Below are 20,675 nucleotides of genomic sequence, written 5' to 3' on the forward strand. Positions count from 1 at the left end.
CAGGACTCTAGATCTAGCATTTCCAAGGGTTTTGTTTTCTTTTATTTAGGGGACTAAAAATATTATCTTGGCAATATTTCTTTCTGGCCACAGGAGGCAGTGCAATCAAGCCTTCCTCGATTTTATAATTTAATTTTTGTGCCTATTCTGACAGTATGTATGAATACAATCATACATGCAGCACATCATTAAATATTAATACAGACTAGCAGATATGAGCAGCATTTCAACACTACACAGTGGAGGCAAAATAAATTAAGTCTCCATTTCCCACCTAAAGAGAAGATTTTTAGCTTTGTTTATATCTCTGCAGGTTTGCAAAAGGCACAAATCCCATTGTCCATACACCCTCCTTGGAGGCACCTCCAAGGACAACACGAAGATGAGACAGAACAGCACAAGTCACCCAGTCTATGCCAAATTTTCTCTAACACAGAAAGGCAGTACAAGAGTGAGCCAGGTCGGAAGACACTGCCTACTCTGACATGAGGTAAAGGAAGATTCAAAGGCATTGTGGTTCACAGAATCTTAAAAAAGTTTTCTTGAAAGTAATGATTTTCAGTTTACAAACAATTAAATAAAATCCCATCTGGCTTCTAGCATTATGGTATGGCTGTTCACTTTCACAGCACAGAGCATAAAGCCTCAAGTGTGTCTATTCTTATGGCAGTGAAGAGAACCCCATTGAAGGGCCATAAAGGGAGACCTACATGAACACTTACCCAGTTGCCATCTCCTTCAGTGATTTCCATGACTCCTTCAGCTGATCCAGCTCTGCCTGGACACGGGCAGTCTCCTCCGGAGAAGAATTCTCCATGACCAACTGGCCATGAGCTTCCACAAGGTGCAGCTGGATCTCCTTATCTGGAAACTCAGCTAGCAATCTCTGAAATGCAAAGCCCTGACAATTACTCCCAGGTATCCTGGGTAAGGCAGAGGCTATATCAGACTCAAGGACTATGTTCAGTCCAGGCCTATGCTGGTTCTGTTGGCACTAGCTAGAACGTACCTAGCAGGAAAAAAAATATGCTGTGGATGCTTCCAAAGAGCCAATATAGGTCAAAGAGCCGATGGGAAAACTTTGAGGATGCAAGCTGTCAATGCACTTCCTTCTGTAGCCTTCCCATGAAAGATTTTGGTCTCCCATATGAAGGCAACAGCTGCCAGCTGAAGTATCATACTAGAGTGAATTCAGCATGCAAAGTACTGCTACCCAGGGAAATGCTGGCAGCTTTGGAACAGCTCAGTTCAACAAGTACAAGGCCAGCTAAAATGGCAGGAATGCTCAATATTTGATGAGTACACACAGGAAAAGGCAGGTTTTGTTCAGAGAGATCACCCTGACAGGAACAGACCACCTATCCTTGGATAATACTTAATCCATCTCAACACTTCTTACTCATTTTCACTGCTCTTGTCTGTTACATGGCCCTACATCCCACAACACAGGGCAAAGCAGAGAGGCAACAGGACCCAACAGTTACTGAAGGAGAAACACACATCATTACTCTCCTGCACCAGGAAATCCTCACTAGAAACCCCCCCTCTTAATGTCTGAATGCTGCAAAGTGAATAATTAACACCTTAAACTAAGATGCTCTTCTCACCTCCAGGTCTTCCAGCCTGCCCTCAGTGTTCTGCTCTCCATCAGCATCCTGGCAGGAGTCAATCTTCTCCCTGGTTACTGAGATCCACTGCTGGAGGTCAGATAGTTTGTCATTATACACCCAATGCTTCTGAATGTGGTCTTCACTCTGCTGTATCATCATCTACAAATGATAAAAATATGTCAGCAATGAAAGACAGACAAAAAGCACTTTCTTTACTGGCTCTAACACTATGATGAGTACAGAACTTCATGGGTAAAAAGAAAAAAAGCAGCTATTAATGATAGACAAAAAACCCTATCCTTTTAGCATCAGTGGTGTGGGAAACACCTCCAAGCTCCTGCAGACCTAAATTCAACCACACGGGGGGGTATTACGAACTAGAATAGCTCCCTTCCTTCTCAGCTGAAAGGGAATAAAGAATGTCTGGGGTTTTTGTACACCAGTCAATAACAAATACATTTTACACTTCCTGAATCAGAAATTACTGTACAGACTTGTTTGACAAAAGTTCAGTTCAGTGATAAATGGGATGATTGAGCTGGAAATTAGAATTCCACAGTGCATGTTCAGGTAACAGTTTAATACATGTAATGTTATAGTGAGCTACATAGTTAGGGTAGCTTTATGAGCTCTTCTTCTGATATTGTTCTGGAGTTATGGGTATGTTTGCTATGGAGTTACAGGTATGTTTCCAGGCTACAAAATGTCTCACGATAGAGCAAGTATTTATGCAGTCACAGCACTTTTCTCTCATTAACTTTTAGGTCACAAAGCCACAAAACCAAACACTTTGGTACAAACCCCCTCTCCTGTAATCTGTGAAGTGCAAGCACCACCATGATAATATGGGTTCTTTTGGTCAGAATCTCGGGTCCACTCCAGAAATAGTTTATATAGACATAAAATTTGTGTGAATGACATCCTATCCCCAAGGGAAATCACATTACAGATAATCAGAGAATCCTGCAAGAGTTCTCAAAGTCATAAGAATTCAGTGCCTTCTTCCCCTGAAATGAAAATATCTGTCACTCAAAGCATGTAATGTCCTATGCTAGAAGATTTTTAAAAATATTTTTAAACAGAAACAACTGACAACTCCCCAGAAAACTAAAAACTTCCTGATGTTACCTCCAGTGATCTCTTCAGGGCCTGAGAGTCAGATGAAAGTTGGTTCATTTCATGCCTGTGTGTGGTATTTGACTGAACAAGCTTCTCTACCTCCTCCATGTGAATTGCAAGCTCTGCCAAGTCATCTTGGATCATCTGCAGAGGAAAAGACAGACTCCATGCTAGTTATGGCATGGACTTTCACAAAACATACACCAAAAGGTAGCTTCATTTGACAAACACAAAACAGCAACAACCACTGTCATTAGAGAAAACAAATTGTTTCGGTGCCTAGGAGTAAATGTTTCTGAAAAAAATAGTTGAATGTCCTTTACATGTTACTGGGAGATAACAAAGAAGATAAGTTGCTGAGGAAGTGCCAAAGGAGCCATAGTAAAACCAGCAAAGAACTGTGGAGATAACACCCCTGTGGTCACCAAGGATGAAGCGCCACAGTACAGCTGAACCGTCACAGGTCACCATGCCAGTCACATCCCCTCTCCCTTCTCCTCCTGCTCTTCCCTCCCCTCTCCAAGGTATGTAATCCCACTGTATGCCTTGACCAGGCACTACTGCATGTTGGACACTTTGCTGAACCAGTTCAAAACACTAACCAAAAAAATTATCATCTTTTTCTGTTAGGGTTTTTTTTTCCTTATCTTGGATAGCTGAATCAGCCCGTGGAGTAAATCCAGCATGTGTCACAGCCAAATGACAAGGTAAAGAGCAGAAAGAGGAAGATACAAAAGGAAATAGAACAGTGAAAACTCTTTTGAGGAAATTAACATGAACCAATCTATCTTGTGCAGTTTCACTGCCAATGGGAAGTGTCAGGATACATTTTCTTTAACAATTAATTTAGCCCAAGAAGGTGTACCACCAACAGCTTCCAACTGCTTCTTTCTTCCCTCAAGCTCAGTTTGCCAGTGCTTCATCTGTACTACTTAAATTTCATTCACTCATGCTATAAACGGGACCAAATAAAATTATCTAACACATAATTGAGGAGAAAGGTACAATGCTAATAAAATATGAATAAACAGGAACTGCAGTTGCATGGGGATAATATGGCCAAACAATACTGTAATGTACCTGGAGTCTCTGGAGTTGTGTCTTTTTACCCAAGAGGTCAGGCTGTGGTTCCTTCTCCAGATCTAATTTGGCTTTGATGGCAGATAATTTCTTCTGCAATGGTGCAAAAGCAGCATCAAAGTTCTTATGTTGCAATACCAAATTCTAAATGGAGAAATAAGAAAACAGGTCCAGCATTCAACATATACTCCTTGGCATTATCTTTGTCAACATCTGCTTCAGAACAAACACTGAGCTACACAATGCAACAAACCACAAATTTATTTGAATATTTGATCAGTCTAGGAAAAGGGATTAGTACTAAATTTATATGTATAAAACTGACTTAATAAAGACTTGATCTTTGTCACAGGCAAAGACAGTATGTGGGTTTTGTAGTTCACCTGGAGTTTGCTCTTCCTTTGCAGCAGACTTTTGTGAAGAATTTCTCTCTCCTTTGAAGCTTCAGCTACTTCTTGAAGGAAAGACTCTGCTTTTTCCTCACCAAGGACATCATTTAGAGAATCTTTCTTTAGCTGTAATGTCATCAACTTCTCTTTGAACTGAGAGCTTTCAGCTAGAGCAGCCTGAAGGAGAAAAGTTCTTCCATGAGATCATACAAAAAAAAATAAATCATATAATCATATTATTCAAGTCACGCAACCGAAGCAGTATGACAAAGTCAGGTAAAAACAACATGCTGGGCCAACAAGGGGCAACAGAAGATACCTGGACAGTGCCCAGTTGAAGGAAAAATCTTCATGATAATGTTAGAGACACCAAGGCTGCATCCATTTTGTTAACAGAAAGAGAGGTAAGCTGTACTATGGAAAGAGTTGTCTGTGCAGAGGAGAGGCCTAAACAACCAACAGACTGGACAGCTTGAATGTTCATGCTGAGGATAAATTCCATCCCTGTTCACAGACACATTTATTCTGGAGATCACAGGGATGACAAAGTAACAAACACACTTTGCTGGGCACATGCACAAATCGTGCATTTTAATCCCATGTCTATATCACCATATAATTCTTTATGAGAGTCCACAAACTTCCCATCCAGGGAGATCTGAGCTAATGCTAGACAATATTATTATCGTTGTTAAAGACATCTAGCATTTTATGCAGCCTCAGCTGACAACTCTAGTTAACCAAATGGAGGGCCGAAAATAAGACAATGTGCTGGAGCTAAGTAAAGACCTTCATTCCTACTGTGGGTTTTCCTGCCACACTGGCAGAATCTTCCAGCTGCTGCTTCCTGGCAGCTGTATGCAAGCTTGGTCAAACCCGTATTTCGGAACTTAGCAACAGCTTTGCTACCTCAATGCGAGCCAGTTCCGGCTCCGGAGTCTCCAGAAGCATCTGGACCGATGGCTTCCACTGTTCAAAACTTTGCAGAGGATTTTGGATGAGTCTCCTCAGTTGGGTTTCTGTATCAGTGCTCATTTTAGAAGCCTTGCCTCTAACACTGTAAGGATAAAGTGACAACCAAGAGAAGGATTATGAAGAAATCCAATCCCAAACATTCTATTCTTCAAAGCATGAATTAGCACAATACTCGGGTGTAAGCCATACACAACACAAAAGCCTCAGTCTCTTTTACTGCCTGAGCCTGGTGTTGCATACCAACAGCTGCTCTGTCACTCAGAGACATTCGACAAAACTTTATTTAGATGCCGTAGGACACGTGTCTTTTGTGCAACTGTGAATCAGGAACTACTTTGCTTTTCTAGTAGCCAGCAGTATCCCCTTTTATGTGACCTGTCACCAGTGTGATTTAACAAATCACATTACCAGAGCAGTCTCACTGACTGATGGGAGGAACAAGTCAAGAGTGTCTAGAGTGTAACTGCAGTTGCCTGTAAAAAACAAGGTTTTGTTTCTTTAAAAAATTACATTAAAAAGTCTTTGATAACCTTATGTTAACACAAAAAGTGAAAAATATATTTTTACTTCAGATACAATTCTTTTAAATTTTGCAGAACCACTAATATAAATTTTTGAATTTATATTAGTACACAGAAGTGATTCTGATAAAAGCTTTGTGTTTATGTATATGCATCCACATACATCCACAGCTCTATTATTGGAAAAAAAATTAAATCAGCAAATCTTCGATGAATATTCAGGCTTCTCTGAAAAAGGCTTATCCCAAACACAGCCGAGTGACAAGGCTCAGCAGTGACACACCCCATGCAGCTGCCTCCTGCTTTTCTCAGCTTGCCTGACCTCCCAGTTTGCAGAATCCTGCCTCATGTGGCAAAATGCAGCCCAAACTTTATGTTCATAGGGGAACAGTATCTCAGTGAGAGCAAACTCACAAGACAGGTGAGAGCAATGCCAGTCAGGATCAATACTGCCTTTCTACAAAAACAGAAACAACAATCTTACCTGTGTCACTGGGCCGTGACGGGGCTAAACAAAGGCAAGTTTGCAGAGGCCAAAAGCTCTGCAAATAGAAAGTTCTGACTTTACATGTCCTCTGCCATTCGCTCTGCTGCCCCTGCCAGGCTCAGTGGGAAGCTGCCAGACTCCCCAAAGAAGCTTCAGAGAGAAGCTGGCAAAGGAGCAGCTGCCATTTTCTACTCAGAGGCCAGTCCCCAGCCCTCCTTGCTCCTCTTTCAACATCGCTTACTTGCTAGTTTTTAAACTGAAATCCTTTCCCACAATGACCTATAACCCTTCCAGCAGGACAGCATACTGTGCACAGAGGGAAATAAGCTGGGATACAGGAAAGGAACTGACCTTCTTTTTTCCCTTAAAAAATGATCCTTTCTTCTAGTTTGCAAAATTTGCTGCAGCTTCTTTACTTCCTGATTCCAGGCAGCCTGGAAACGGAAACACTGAAGTCTGGGAGAGGCTAAACTTTCAGAGTTTCCAACCCAAGGCAAGTTGAAAACAGGAACATGCATATAAGCTGGCAGGAGAAGGGGAATAAACTCTGCCAAATAATTGCTAAGGCTGGTGAGTCACCGCAAGGAACTCAACAAGGCAGGGCCATAATTCTTCTGAACCGTTTACTACCACAGCTCCTGTCCTGATTTTCTAGTTGCTGGCATGAAAGGCAAGCAAAATACATAAATTATTATTATAAAATGCTACTTAGATCAAACCAGCTGCAAACAATCTAATTTTCTTCAAACCATACACAATATTAATGATGTAAGATCATTGCTTGAGAATGACCAGGAGCCTCCAGCTCCTAGCAAATGGCTAAAATTACAGCTTTACTGAAACACGGAGGCGGATGTAATTAGCAAAAGCTTTTTTTTCTACCCATCACCTACAATTGGATGGCATATCAGTTTTTTCTTAGGCCCCTGACAATCCCTAAGAGGAGATTCCCCCCACCTGCCCACCATAATAATCAGACTTCCCAGTACCTTTGATACTGGTGGATTGCAGAGACAACACTGTCAGCATGTGGCTGCACATCCTGGGAAAACCGTAGCAGTTCCTTAAGCTGAGCCTTCAGCCTCTCAATCTTTGACTCTTCTGCAGCCAGAGCTGCTCTTGTTGCCTTAATTAAAAAAACAATGAATAGATCACACCTTATGTAGTGTCTGGCATATGAAATGAAGAAGTAAGGCTGTGTCTCAGGGTATGCACAAATCCCCTTTCAGTGGCTTTTTTCCTGTGTATAAGGAATATGGTCTTTGCAAAGACAGAAAACATTCTCAGCAACAGTTTTTTTTCCAGCAGGCTCTCTCTCCTCCCCTCACACTGCCCAGCCTCTGCATCTGATCTGCAGAGTTCACTGTTTGAACAGAGTGAATCACAAACAGGCCTGGTTTCAGTTCACTGACTGCAGTATATAACATGAGCTGCATTTTTGGAGCAGTCTTAACAGCATCTGTTTCTCTGAAAAGATCTTTCTCAGAGACTCATGTATAGAGAATGTTCATTCTAGGATGACTCAGGGAAATAAAAACAACTAAAACCCATGCAAATGGAGCTGGATTGAACTAGTCTAAAAGTTTTGGATCCTTTTTGCATATACTTTTCCCAGTTAGCCCTGCATAGCTCTAGACATGCAAACAGCAATGAAAGGCATTTTAAAAATTGCATAATAAATGCAAAATCAGCCCTCTAGAGGAAACAAGTAGTAAAGATTCTTATCTACTTAATGTGGGACAAATTTTTGGCACTCATTTTTGCAGAAGATTGGTTTTTGAGTAAATACTGGACTGTTATGATCTTGGGACTTCCTAGTGATGATGTGTCTGCTAGTTAAGGAAGAGAGGTACCTATCTTATAGAGATTAAGGATATGATATAGCAATGGTCTTATCAAATACCTCAGAAATATGTGTACTTGTGTCTGTGAATGCATTTGTGTCTGTGTATTTGTATATACAGTGAGGCATTAATTTCCTGCCTCTTTTTAAGTGGAGCAAATTGTGTTGTTTGCTCTGTATTGTGCTCTTTTTGCATATGATCCCTTTGAACTCTAGGCACAAACTCCAGCACATCCTTCGACGCTGCTCCTTCTGTGCAGCTTAAAATGAAGGATGGGGCAGTTGATTCTATTGTTGGCAGTCACATTTTCCTCAGTGTGTTTCACACACACTCATATTCTTTCTTTATCATCTCTAATCAGTGGGACAGGCATCTGTTGGATGTGACTATGCATGTTCAGTCTATGGCTGCACTTGATCCATCACATGAAGGGTAACAACTTACGTTGCATTTTCTCCACAGAGCTACAAACTCATCTTCAGTCTTTTCCCCTTCCCCAGGGTCCAGATCATTTTCTAGTCTCTGCAGATCTTTTTTCAGCTTCTGGATGTCTGCTTCTAATTGTCTGGCTTGGGACTCATAGGCACTTTCAGACTGTTGGATCTTGAGAAATCTCTCCTCCTCCTCACTGCTCCACAGTCTCAACTTCTCCAAGGCTTTTCTTAGCTCCTCAAGTTCATCCTTCAGTCTTGCAGATCCAAGTGGAGAGGTATTCTGAATCACCTCTGCACACTGATTTTCAAGGTGCTTCCATTTCTTTCCACCACTCCTAATGTCTTTGGCAATTTCCTGCAAAAAGAAGTTTAATAAAGATTATCTGCAGGCATGGGAAGCTGGGGAAAAAGTTGAAATCAGTAGGAAAAAAGACCACCTCTCCTGGTGTATGTACTTTGGTTTTCACTTCTTATTTCAAAATACATCTTTTTTCAAGTGACCAGAAGCCAGGGTTAGTCATCTGACTGCCTTCTGAGTAATACTAATTGCCATTGATTCTGAAAATACTGGTTTTCATTAATGCTTATTACCTGAGATCCCTGACAAAGAGAACAGGAGCTGCAGGCACTAGACATATATTAATAGTTGGATCTCAGAGACTTTAAGCTAAACATAAAAAGCATATAAAATAAAATAAAGGATATTGTTCTCAAAACTGGTATTTTCATTACAAGCTCTAAACTCTCAAAAACTATGAACCTTCAGGGTCTATCTGAATCATGTTTACCAAATTTGATTTATTTAAACAAGAATCACATAACTGTTGGAGATCAGGCTTTAAGAAATACAAACCAGACCAGCTTGTGACTCATACTGAAAGAACCATACGTACAAACAGTTTCAGGACCTCATACAACTCCTCTGCCCAAGCCCATGCTAAAATCATCATCTATTTTGTATGTGTAATTATTTTCTCAAGGACACCCATGTATGGTTTGAGCAACACATATGGGCATGAAAACCACAGAATCCTAATTCCTTGTCAGAGCTATATTGTTCAAGGACCTTCAGTGCCTTTAGCTTGTCCTCTGCTGAAGACTTGGTTGCTTCTCCAATGCAGCAGTTTAATCTCTCTGTGACACCACTCAGCCATGCTTGAAACTGGTTGACACTGGCGCTGTACTGCTCATGCTCCTTGGTTATCATTTCAAGCAGTTTCACTCTGTTCTGTAACAAGAGACATCAGAAGTGGTGAGGACTGTGCTTATCTGGCTCTTTTTCCTTTACACTGTAACCCAGAATTTATAAACAAGACTCCCTTTTCACGAGCCCCGATAACACTTGGCCTCCACAGGAATTCAAAGTTTACCTCAAGAAACAGAACACAAAAGTACACAAAGGCTTGCTCCTGCCTGGATTTTGCTGCAGGCTCTCAATGTCTGAGTCTCCAAAAACACAAACTGCAAGGCCCTGTCAGGTGAATTTCTGGCTTTCCAAACCTTCCTACTCTCTCATTCGAAAAAGAAAAGAGACAGAAGTTTGTTTCTGGTTCTCACTTTGAGAGACAAGCAGTCACATTCCTCTTGTGGGTTAAAACTAAAGATGAGCACATCATCCATATCTCTCAAAATGGAAATAAAAGAGAATGAAAACTGGCATGAAAATTGTTTTAAATGGTTCATTATTTAAACAGACTGCAGGAAAATGACCATCACCTTCAATTGTGTAGTCCTGTACTTTTATACTTTCTTAGCAGGTCACAAACTATTCTGTATCACAGACTCTGGAAGCAAATTCAAGCCAATGGAAAGCAGGCTTTGTTTTACAAGTTACTGCCTGTGCACCCTATAACCATCAACCCCTGAATTTACAAGGGCCTGCTCATCATGAGTTGCTCCCTGCTGATCCAGTCTGGCACTCCTCACAACTCAGAGTCACCTTTGCTCATAGTAGCCTTGTTTGCCAGCCCAAGTTCAGGCCTTTTTGATTTTACACAAATCACCTGCTCTGTTGTTTCACTAGGATAATATTCAACCTAAATATTATCTTTTGCAAAACCAGACTGATTTTTTTCTTGTCCTTCTCCAGTCAGCATGGAGACCAATTGAAGTACACTGTGGTTACATTAGATTAAAAAAAATCATTCCTCGTGCAATCCATTTAGTGCCTGTAGCACTCTTGAAAGCACTCCTTGCTCTCACAGACAATGGGCCAAATTTCATTTTGTGTAATACAGGACACATCACTGGCCTCTGAGCAGCTGCCCTCCAGGGCAAGGAAGAGTGACAGCTGCAATGGTGAGTAGAGCTGAAAAGTCTCCTTTGCATTTCCCTTGTCCCTGTGAGGCACTGGACAGGTCCCCACACCTGCCAACCGGCCTGAGGTGGCAGTGAGCCATCATCATTCTGTCAGCCTGTTCTCCAGCCAGGCCAACAGGATCCCTGGTGTGCTGGGGGTGGCAGTCCCTCTGGGACTTTGCCCTTCATCTTTGGGACAGGTTATGCCCATAGTGCACTACAGAGCCACCATCCAGCAAGTACAACACCACCAGTCTGTTTTTAACACTGCCACTTCAGTCTGCCAACTTCTGCAAATCCTGAGTGACTCCTCTCAAGTTAGCTGACGTGCTGTGGGACAAAAGAGGGACAGCTAAAGGACAGTTGTTTCCCATGGAGGATGAAATGCTGCCAAGTTACTAGAGCACAACCTTTAATAGCACCAGCTATACACAGGTTCGGATGAACCCAAAAGATAGAGTTATGACTGCAGAGTTCTGTGGCCAAGATGTATCCAGCAGAACACCTCACCTGCTAAATCCCTATGTGTCAATTCTCACATCTGCAGAGGCTAAACAATTCATCCTCCAACCTCAGGCCAAGGACCTGAAGAAGACAACCTTATAGCAGTGTAAAAGGGCCACACATCAAAGTGAACCAAGTCAGGCCAAGCTTTTTGGCTCCAGGGAATTAGATTATTTTGTCTTACTGGCAGAAGCTCCAAAAGATGTAAACAGGGATAACAAAGCAGAGATATTATTAAGCATTGTGCTAGTTGTCAGACAAAGGTCTTACAAAGAGCTGGCTGAGCCCTCCCCCCACCAGAGGTTAAGCAGGAAAACTTTCCAATGATGAAAAATAAGGTATCACTTCCTCCTGTCAGGTTAGCTGTTTGGGGAGCAGCACAGTGTGAAATTCAACATCCACGTTCACTAGGCTAACGTGAGAACACATGAAGCAAGGACGTGACCCTGCAAAGAGTAAGAGCACAGGCAGGAAAAGAATGGATTTGCCTTGGGCTGCAGAGAAAGGGATGTGTCTGGGCAGAATACGCCCAGCCCTGGGTACTCAAGGAAGGTGGACAGAGCCTTAGGAAGCCCTCTCCCCCCTAAGCACCCTTCACAGTCAGTGAAGGCAAATGAGCCTCCTCTGGAAGGCAATCTGGAGCACATAAAGGAGGTCCCCACTTTAAATACCTCTACAGAGGCTCAAGGAGAGTACAGAAAGCTCCTGTAGCTCTTCCTCATGCTTTTAGTCTTACGCTTGGGGTACCTTAGCTAACTATTCTAAGTATCTAGGTTTCAGTTAACAGAGACAACATGGACTGAAATTAAGTTGATGTGCTCATAAGTATTTAACATATTTCCTAAATATCAACATTCTGTATATCACAGCTTTTCTTATCATCTTCAATCACCATTTATGCTAAAACACACAACCATTTACCTCTGCATATTTTTAATTTCCTGGGCAAGGGAAAGCATGTGGGAAATGGCTGCCACATCTAAAAATATTCCTGTCAACATAATTAAAAAATATGCTTTTAAAATTTGGGAATGTTAAAGACACATGTTAGCACTAATTAAAAAAAAAACCCTCCCACCACTTGTTCATACCAGAGAAGCAATATCACAAGCAAACCATTTAAGAAACACTGTCCAAGGGCCTGCATTCTGATAGAGCTGGACAACTGCACAGGGTGTAAAAATGCTCTTCAAACACCAGTGTAATCTACAAACACCAGCAAGCCTCTTCTGCTCAGGCATTCAGCTGGCGTCTGCAAGTCACATTTAGTCTGCCCTCTCATCATGTGAGGGGCCAGAGCAACCCTCTTACAACTCCTGTGTCTCTTTCATTCATTCCTCCTGCCCGTTGAAAGAGGTGGCAGGGTTTCTCTAGCAAGTGTTATACTTTCCAACGCAGTTCCCAAGGTGCCAGTTACCTTGGAATTAGATAATAAATCCCTCATTTACTTCAGCTGCAAAATCCAAGGCTTTCCAACTCCCTTCTTTGTTCCATACCTCCTGAAAGAGGGATTTCTTAGCTGGATTCTCTCACTCCATCCTTCTATGAAATCTGGTATTTATAACCAATGCCAAAGAAAAGCTTTTTCTAGAGTCTCAGTTGGCTGGAAACATAAAGACATATTTTGTCTAACTAGTATGAGCCACTTCCTGATCTCATTTACACCAGCACATATCCAAGTCGGTTAGAGAAATCACACTATGTAAAATCAGTCTCACAGAAGTCACATTCTGGCTTTGAGTATTCAAATTACTTGTTTGAAAGAACAATTTTATTAAAATAACTAATGACTGTCTCTGACTTCAAAACCAAAGACAATTTTGGTGAGGAGGGAGTGAATGATAATTTTAAATGGCAATCTAGACAGACAACACCTCAATTCCCAGGAACCTTCTTATTTGTATATCCAGATGCCTTGTAATAAAACGATCTACCTTTAAAAATAAATAATCAGTGTTGAGGCCCAAGTCTGCTGGTGGCTTCTCTGTTGCAGCTGCAGTTACAGAAATTTCCAAATATACTCTAGATTTTAGAGAGACATTAGCAGCTGTTGTATATTTACAGCTAGAAAAATATCTGAACTACATGCTCACAAAAGATGCCAGCTTAGGGGCTTTTTTTGCCACTTTTGGGGCTTGGGGTATTTTACTTCAAAAGAGAAAATGCATCTATGTGGCAAGCAGGGCAATGAACAAGCATCCCAATGTTGTTGCTCTTCCAGTGTGATCTGAAGTTACCTTTGTACAAAAGCATCCAGGGAGGGAAAGCATCCATCACTGTCAGGCTCCAATTTTGGACTGGTGTGTAGGTGTGGGAATTAATAGAAGGCAGCATTATAACAGAGGCAGACAGCAGAACCAATGTAATGAAAATGGTTTCTATTTGCATCAGGTAATTCCAGCCTACAAAATTCCTGGAAGTCACTATGAGCAAAAACCCTAGGTTTTAATTTCTATGTGTTTGGTATAGATGTGTCTATATATATTTAAAATATCCCTTTGAATGTTTCTGTTGATTAGGTTAGTAAGAAATTGAGATCTTCTGCCCATCCACAGATGTCTGCCTCTTGGCCAGGGTCTAATCCTGTCTTTATTTGAGTTTTCAAAGTGAAAAGTACAAGCATTTCCTGGAATCTTTACTCAGAAATGGGTGAAAGGAAATCACTGGTACTGAAAGATGAAGCAGGATGTCTTACACCAGCCTATCTAACCACTGGTCAAGCTGCAAGGTTAGAATTGGGCAAGAATCAGTATCTGTGTGCATGAAAGTCTTTCAGATAGTGGAACTGGCCACCGAGCAAAGTGTTGGGCCAGGGCTGACTCCCACCTCTGTGTTTCCCAGTTCTACAGATAGGGAGGGCAGCTCTGAGTCTCAACTAAGGCTGCTTTCTCCAGCAAGTCTGTGTCCATGTAATATTCCCTGGCTTCTGGAATGGGTACTCTGCCTTTGGTTACACATGAACCACTAATGTGCTGGAAGATGAGGAACAATTCAAACTTTATACAGAGATGACCTAAAGCAATATTCACCAGGCCACAGCAAGGAGCCTGCAGTTACTTTACAGCAACACACTATAAAGCACCATGTAAGAGCATCCCAAATAACATCATCCCAGGACAACAGCTCATCTTGGGACTTGACAATTGTTTCAAACAGTCCACTGACTGAAAAGACAGGGGTCTGCAGCTCTGCTTCTTTTTGCAGCCCTTCCAGGTAAGCCTCATCACTCAAGAAGTAAGTAGCAAACAACACTGTAGACTGGAGGAATTTGAACACCTCCCACTCTTTATAAGTGTACCTGAGCTTCTTGTTTGATTCCTTCATACTCCACCCTCATTTTCTTCTGAGCATCCTCGTCAACGCTGGGGTCACCTATCCTGCTGAACAATGAAGCAGCTTCCTCCAGCAGCCCTTCCAGCAGGACTGACTGATTTAGGACATCATTCTGCAAAACCTGAGCATGGCTCAGCTGCTGCTGCTTCTCCTTTAAGCCAAGCTGCAACTCAATGTCAGGCTCCAAGGTCACCCTCATGTTGTGAATCCACATATAAAACTCATCTTGGGCTTTCAGGTACTCGCTCCAGTGCAGCCAGACCCACTCAATGCGGCTGTTGTGGGGAGGAAGAGAGGAGTTAGATGAAACAGTGATGGGAGCAGTGGAGAACAACAACATCAAAAGGCCTTCCAAGCAGTGCACAAGGTTCTCAGCAATTTTAACTTGCTCTGACTTCACAGGGTTTGGATTCACGTCCCAGATCCTCTCAGCTTTGGGGAGGAAACATTCTGTATTTCCTGTGCCTGACCAACTCATCATTCCAGACCATGAGGTTGGTGGGCCAGGTTGTGAAGGCAGAGCACTGAGGTCTCACTGATCCTCTCTCCCCACACAGTAACCAAAATGCTCATGGGACCGGGATTAGCAGGGAATTGGTATCCACAATCCAGGCAGCAGAGAGAAGCAGGAAGCACTTTATGAAAGCACTGGAGGAAACAGCTGCCTCAACACACCCAAGAGTATGTTTGTCTTACCTGTGACAGTGAGTAATGTATATGGCTGTCTCCTCCCACAAGGCTTTAATGTCTTTTAGTTTAGAGAGTACCTCATGCTTCTTATCCTCACTGATGCTGCGAAGAGCAGCATCTGCCTTCACAAGAATCAAGTCCATTTTCAAGCTGCCTTCTGGTTCCAGTGCACGTATTTTCTATGAGAAAAACAAATGACACTGAAAGCGTGGAAAGAAAACAAGCATAATTGATGAAATGTAAACTTTGTTTTTACCCAGGAATCATGAACTCAGAGAATCATTTAGGTTGGAAAAGACCCTCACAATCATCGAGTACAGTTTTTAACATGACACTACCATAGGATGGAAATGTTTCTATACAACACAGAAAATTAACCCTTTCCACCTAACTCCCTTCTGCAGTTTCTGCTAAAAGGGAAATATGAACGTTTTTCCAGACATCTTTATTCTTAAACATCCTAAAAGACTGAATCTAATTGAAAACCACACAGCAGTCGAAAAACATTTAAGTTAGCTACAAAAAACAGGCCATCCTCTATGAAATGCCTGTGGCTGTGTTTCCACTGCTGTTATAAGGTTACAGCACTGTGTTGCTTCAGGCCAGCTGTTCTCCCCCACCTGCCAAAGCACAAAGAGGCAAACTCCACAGGCTACACTGCAAGCTCTCAATTTTAAGCTATACTATACTATAAGAAATCATGAAACATATTAAAAAGGTTTCCTAGTGCAAATAAAAGTTGGCTTAGAAAAGAAGCCAAGAGAAATTAACTAGTGGAATTTTCTGCCTGCTACCAACTTTTGCTTTGACCCTAAATTGCTAAGTTATGAATTGGTGAAAATGTGTATCTTACAGAAATAGAAATGCCAGGAAGTGAAAGTGCAGTCATCTAATTTTAAGTATCCAGAGATGGAAAAATCAGCACAGGTTCTGTACAATTTAACAGATTAATTCCCCCAATTCAGATGTCAGTTTTGAACATTTTTCTATCCAAACTTCTGATACGATCAAATTAGCTTTTCTTTCTGCTCTTCCATAAACTCCTGGAAAACTGCATGCATTCCAGTTGGAAGAAAAAGGCTTCTACAATGAAAACACCACGATTTTCAAAATCAGCGATGACTTTTGGTAAAATTAGGCCTATGGGATTTGATCATGTCAGTTACTGCACAGGTAACTGCAAAAGTAAAGAGAGAAGTAAAGAGACAAGTAAAAGGCCTTTGGATCTCCAGTCCCGGATTCTGGGAAAAGCAAAGCCTATTCTTCTGGCATGTAGGCAGCACACCTGCATGTGATGTATAAACAGTTTTTTGGAGAAATTATTTACTAAGAACGGTGTGAATAATAGAATCCAGGGAAGCAGAGCAAAGGGCAGAGCAAAGCAAGAAAATACAAGCTATCATCCAACAGGTAAAGTGTAAGAGTAAAGAGTAAAGCTCTATTCTAAGCCTGATATTTTTCAGCAATTAGAAGCAAACAATGGCTGGAGAAAAAGCAGCAGCTGTACAGTCATTTTTCTTTTTCAAATATGTTTTTTACATGATTTGTCTCATTGGCTGACATTTTCATAAACAAATTAACAGAAAATAAACCACAGGAAACAAGCATGAAAAAAAACCTGGCAAGCCAGATACAAAAAAGAAACTGAAAACTGATCACTGGATTTCAAAACAGCAAATGGGTGAAGCAGTGAGCACATCATCAGGACATCCAAGCTGGAGACAGAAGCCAGGCGCAGAAACGAGGCAGGATGAAGGAGCAGGAGGTGGTTAAGGTACACACAGGAAGAAAGAACTTGTTGATCTTTAGAATGATGAATCTCCAAAGTCCAAGTTCAAAGAAACTCTTAACACAACTTTTTGCACGTTACAGACCTCCTCAAAAGCCCACAGGAGTAAAAAGGCTTCAGCTGTTCAGGCCATATCACATCACCACAAATCTCTAGACCTTATAACTTGTTATCTCTGCCATGAATGTTCCCCCTTTGCCAAACTACCACTCTTCTACTCGAGTTCCTGTGTTTCTTGTGTGTTTCTTGAGACTGTACACATCGCAGTTTACCAGACAAAAGAAAAGGGTGAAAATACTTTATGGTCAGAAAAATAAAACTCTAGACCAAGGTAAAATGCATCAAATTTTTATGACTGACATGCAATTCTAGCCACCATCTTTCACTCCATGAACAGTCTCAATATTATGTCAGAGGCAAGATCCATCCTCCAATAAACCACAGTTAAGGAAAAAGGCTGAAGACATCACTGTAATCTACCTTATCATCCCTGTAAGCCTTCAACATTTTTTGTTAAACTTCAAAAGAGGCAAGCCAAATACAAGTAGACACACAAAAGGAGAGACTTTGATATAAATAACAATGGGAAAGATCTTGCCATTTAAATTAAAGAACAGATTTCTTGGAATTAAAGGTAATAAAAGTATAAAAACAGTTTCAATGTTAGTCATAGAAATATCACCACTCCCTCCAATCACGAATGGTACAAATGGGACAAACAGGAGTGTTTCCTTCTCTGAGATTACAAGACCTAGATATTATCTAATGAAACTGAAGTTAATGAATGTGAAATCACAGTAAGAGAGCAGGCACAATCTGCAACAGGATCTCTGTGAGAAGAGTTATACAACAGATTAAGTAAAACCAGAAAAAAAAGAGAACTTTTAAGTTTGATTAAATGAATCATAAAGGGGATCTGTAAACCCTGTTATTGTCAGGGTTATGGAAAAGGACAAAGGAATTACTCTAAAACAGCCCATTACCAGGACACTGCAATCTTTTTCTATCAGTGCTAGAGTCCTCGAGGGGATGGAACCCTAACGTGATCTGATTCTCTTATAGTACATGCTGATCGTCTGCAAATTACTATGGTAATTGCAAGCAGCAATCAAATTGTTCCAGGCTTGAGGAGAGTGTAAACATTTTAACCTGCCAAACCTGCTGCTAGTGTTCCAAATCAATCTGAAAAGCTTGGAAGCCTGTGATAGCAAATTGTCGTCCTCTCTTCCTACATCTGTAAACAATTTTCAAATAGAAAATTTAAAAAGAATACTGATGTGCACCCATCCACCCAGGCCCAATTCTCCAACAAGCAGGGGCAGCTGACAATTTCCTAATGGAAAACTCTTGAGCTCACAGCAATAACTGCCGTAACAATGGCAGCAGTGAGAGCCACCTCCGAATTCCACGGCTCTTCCCTTACCTCAGTCTCTCTGAGTCTGGCTTCTAGGGCAGATCGAGGTCCTTTGGTGTTGTCATTGATCCTCAGTCTCTCTTGGATGGCCTTCATCCAGGCTTCTGCGCTCTCCACACTACTGTCAAATTCATCCTGTAGCTGCTGAGTCATCGCATTTGAAGAAGCTGAAAGGACAGGAAACAGGGAGGTAAGCAGGTTTTAGGGTAAGACCTGAACAGCAATGAAAGGCAGTCCAAAGGAGTAAGGGAGAAAAGCTGAAGATCTTGCGGCTTTCCTTTTGAATAGTAACACCAAACACTGCAGCAGTATCGCTCTTCAGTTGAGCACAGAGAACATATTCACACTGCAGCTTTCCCAAATGAAAATATACCAGGAAACAAAAAGAAGGTGGAGAACTGTGGGAGGCTCCATTACAGTCAACAGACTTAATTCAAAGCTTTTAAATGAGATTAATTTGGTGTGTGTGGTGTATTCCAGATTAGCTACACCAAACACAAACACCTTCTGCTTCTTTCCAGAGTCATGCCAGTGTAAAACTCTCCCAATGCCCTTCCAGGCTTGTGTACTGAGCACCTGACACCACACTAATGAGGTACTTTGGCACATGCTTAACTCAGAGGTGTACAAACTGCTGTTGTAGAGGTGTTAAAGCTGCTGAAAACAGGATCAGATGCTTAGATGCTCAGTTAACTTCTGCTGAGACCATGCAGAGGTTACCTGAATGCACACGCAGTGAGTCTGGGATACAGAGACAACAGGAATTGGCCAGCAACTTCCAAGACAAACCACAAACAAGCCTTCACAGGGGATTATCAACACTGGTGGATGTCTTCTTTTGCCATCTCTTGTACTCCATACCAGGCTCCAAGCCTTTAATTTTTCTCTCCCTCTCTCCTGTTGCCCATTCCCAATCAGCAGGAACGTATGATGCTTGGTAGCTCTGTTGATGTCTCTGTTTGGAGCACAAGCTCTCCACTGCCCAGACAGCCTCCTTTGTGCCTGTACAATAGAGCAGAGCCATCCTAGGCTCACCCCTAGGACTGCTGGACTAAACTTTACTAATAAGGATGAGCCATAACAAAGCACCCTGTAGGTCAGCTCCACTGAGGTGAACAGAATGAGAGCCAGACATTCAAGGGCTTTGGATCACATCCTACAACTACTGCCAGCCAAGCAGCCAGTGTTTGGTGGAAAATAAAATATTCTTCCTCTTTGTTATTCAGCACTGAAAGATTTTTTCAGCACAAAGCTTGAGACTTAATTACTGAACCCAGGTTTGTTGTGCAGAATTCAGTTCCACAGAGTCCCTCAGTTTCCATGAAACGATCCATGTGGAACAAAGTGCTCAGTGTGAAAGCAGAGCACGGCTCCTGGTGAAGCTGGACCAATGGTGTTTTGCAACCACCACAGCTCTCAGCAGCTCAGTCTTTACAAGGGAGAGCCATCCTTCTGCTCACAAGCAGCAAGCTCCCCCACCATCCTGCTAATGTTCCTTTACACGAGGTAAAAGGATTCATGCAATATTAGAGGTCCTTTCCTGCAGCTCCCAGTGAGTTTTCTTCCACATTAGACCAGAGGAAACAAAATGTGAGCATTCACAATGGTTTGAATTGTTGCTTCCCAGCTGTCAGCAGGCTTTCTACTCTACAGGTCCCAGAACAGGACCAAAGAACTGCACCTGCAGAGCAGCTACTGCACCACCCATGGGGACAGCTGGAGCAGAGGATGGGGGTCAGACCTCCGTGTGCAGACCAGCAGAGCTGCATTTGCATGAAGGAGGGAATTCCTCCCTCAGTGAGACCTGTCAGACAGGACAGAATCCAAGGCTGTAGCTCTCAGAACTTGAGAGTAGCTTTAAAAGGAGTGACCTCACCTTGAAAAGTTAAAAAAAAAATCAAAACAGGATGTACAGGATTTAGTGAGGGTGGTGTGGCATGGAGCAGTTACTCCCTCTCTCAAATATAAAAAGTATGACAGGATGTGTAATTAAAGCTAAAATCACTGACTTACATTGCAAGAGTCCTAAAGAAGAAGCCAGCTATTGAAGTAATGTTATTCTCAGTGGATTGCTAGATAGCTGTGTCCCTCTCCAACTATGCCTGGTTCAAAACTGACATTTCTGAACTGCAATAATCCAGTTCTTAGAAAAGAGCATGTATCTCATGGCAGCTGAAACACCAACTCA

The 20,675-nt window shown here is 41.9% G+C and overlaps 1 protein-coding gene across 2 annotated transcripts in view; it reads right to left on the reverse strand.

The window, feature by feature from the left end:
• The window catches only part of SYNE3 (spectrin repeat containing nuclear envelope family member 3), a 66,201-nt gene that overhangs the window by 26,146 nt on the left and 19,380 nt on the right, over positions 1 to 20,675 (reverse strand). For both annotated transcript variants that reach the window (XM_066188745.1, XM_066188744.1), the window contains exons 2-13: positions 18,497 to 18,654; positions 15,291 to 15,463; positions 14,560 to 14,869; positions 9,526 to 9,687; positions 8,470 to 8,814; positions 7,171 to 7,307; positions 5,108 to 5,255; positions 4,193 to 4,375; positions 3,810 to 3,953; positions 2,739 to 2,873; positions 1,608 to 1,769; positions 723 to 886 (exon numbers count right to left, since the gene is read on the reverse strand). In XM_066188745.1, coding sequence (XP_066044842.1) covers positions 723 to 886; positions 1,608 to 1,769; positions 2,739 to 2,873; positions 3,810 to 3,953; positions 4,193 to 4,375; positions 5,108 to 5,255; positions 7,171 to 7,307; positions 8,470 to 8,814; positions 9,526 to 9,687; positions 14,560 to 14,869; positions 15,291 to 15,463; positions 18,497 to 18,640 — 2,207 coding nt within the window. In that variant the 5' untranslated portion in view covers positions 18,641 to 18,654. The remainder of the gene's footprint in view (positions 1 to 722; positions 887 to 1,607; positions 1,770 to 2,738; positions 2,874 to 3,809; positions 3,954 to 4,192; positions 4,376 to 5,107; positions 5,256 to 7,170; positions 7,308 to 8,469; positions 8,815 to 9,525; positions 9,688 to 14,559; positions 14,870 to 15,290; positions 15,464 to 18,496; positions 18,655 to 20,675) is intronic.

Source organism: Chamaea fasciata, unplaced genomic scaffold, assembly GCF_029207755.1.
Source record: "Chamaea fasciata isolate MVZ Bird 193981 ecotype frontalis unplaced genomic scaffold, bChaFas1.0.hap1 SCAF_7, whole genome shotgun sequence".
Taxonomy (NCBI): Eukaryota; Metazoa; Chordata; class Aves; order Passeriformes; family Sylviidae; genus Chamaea; species Chamaea fasciata.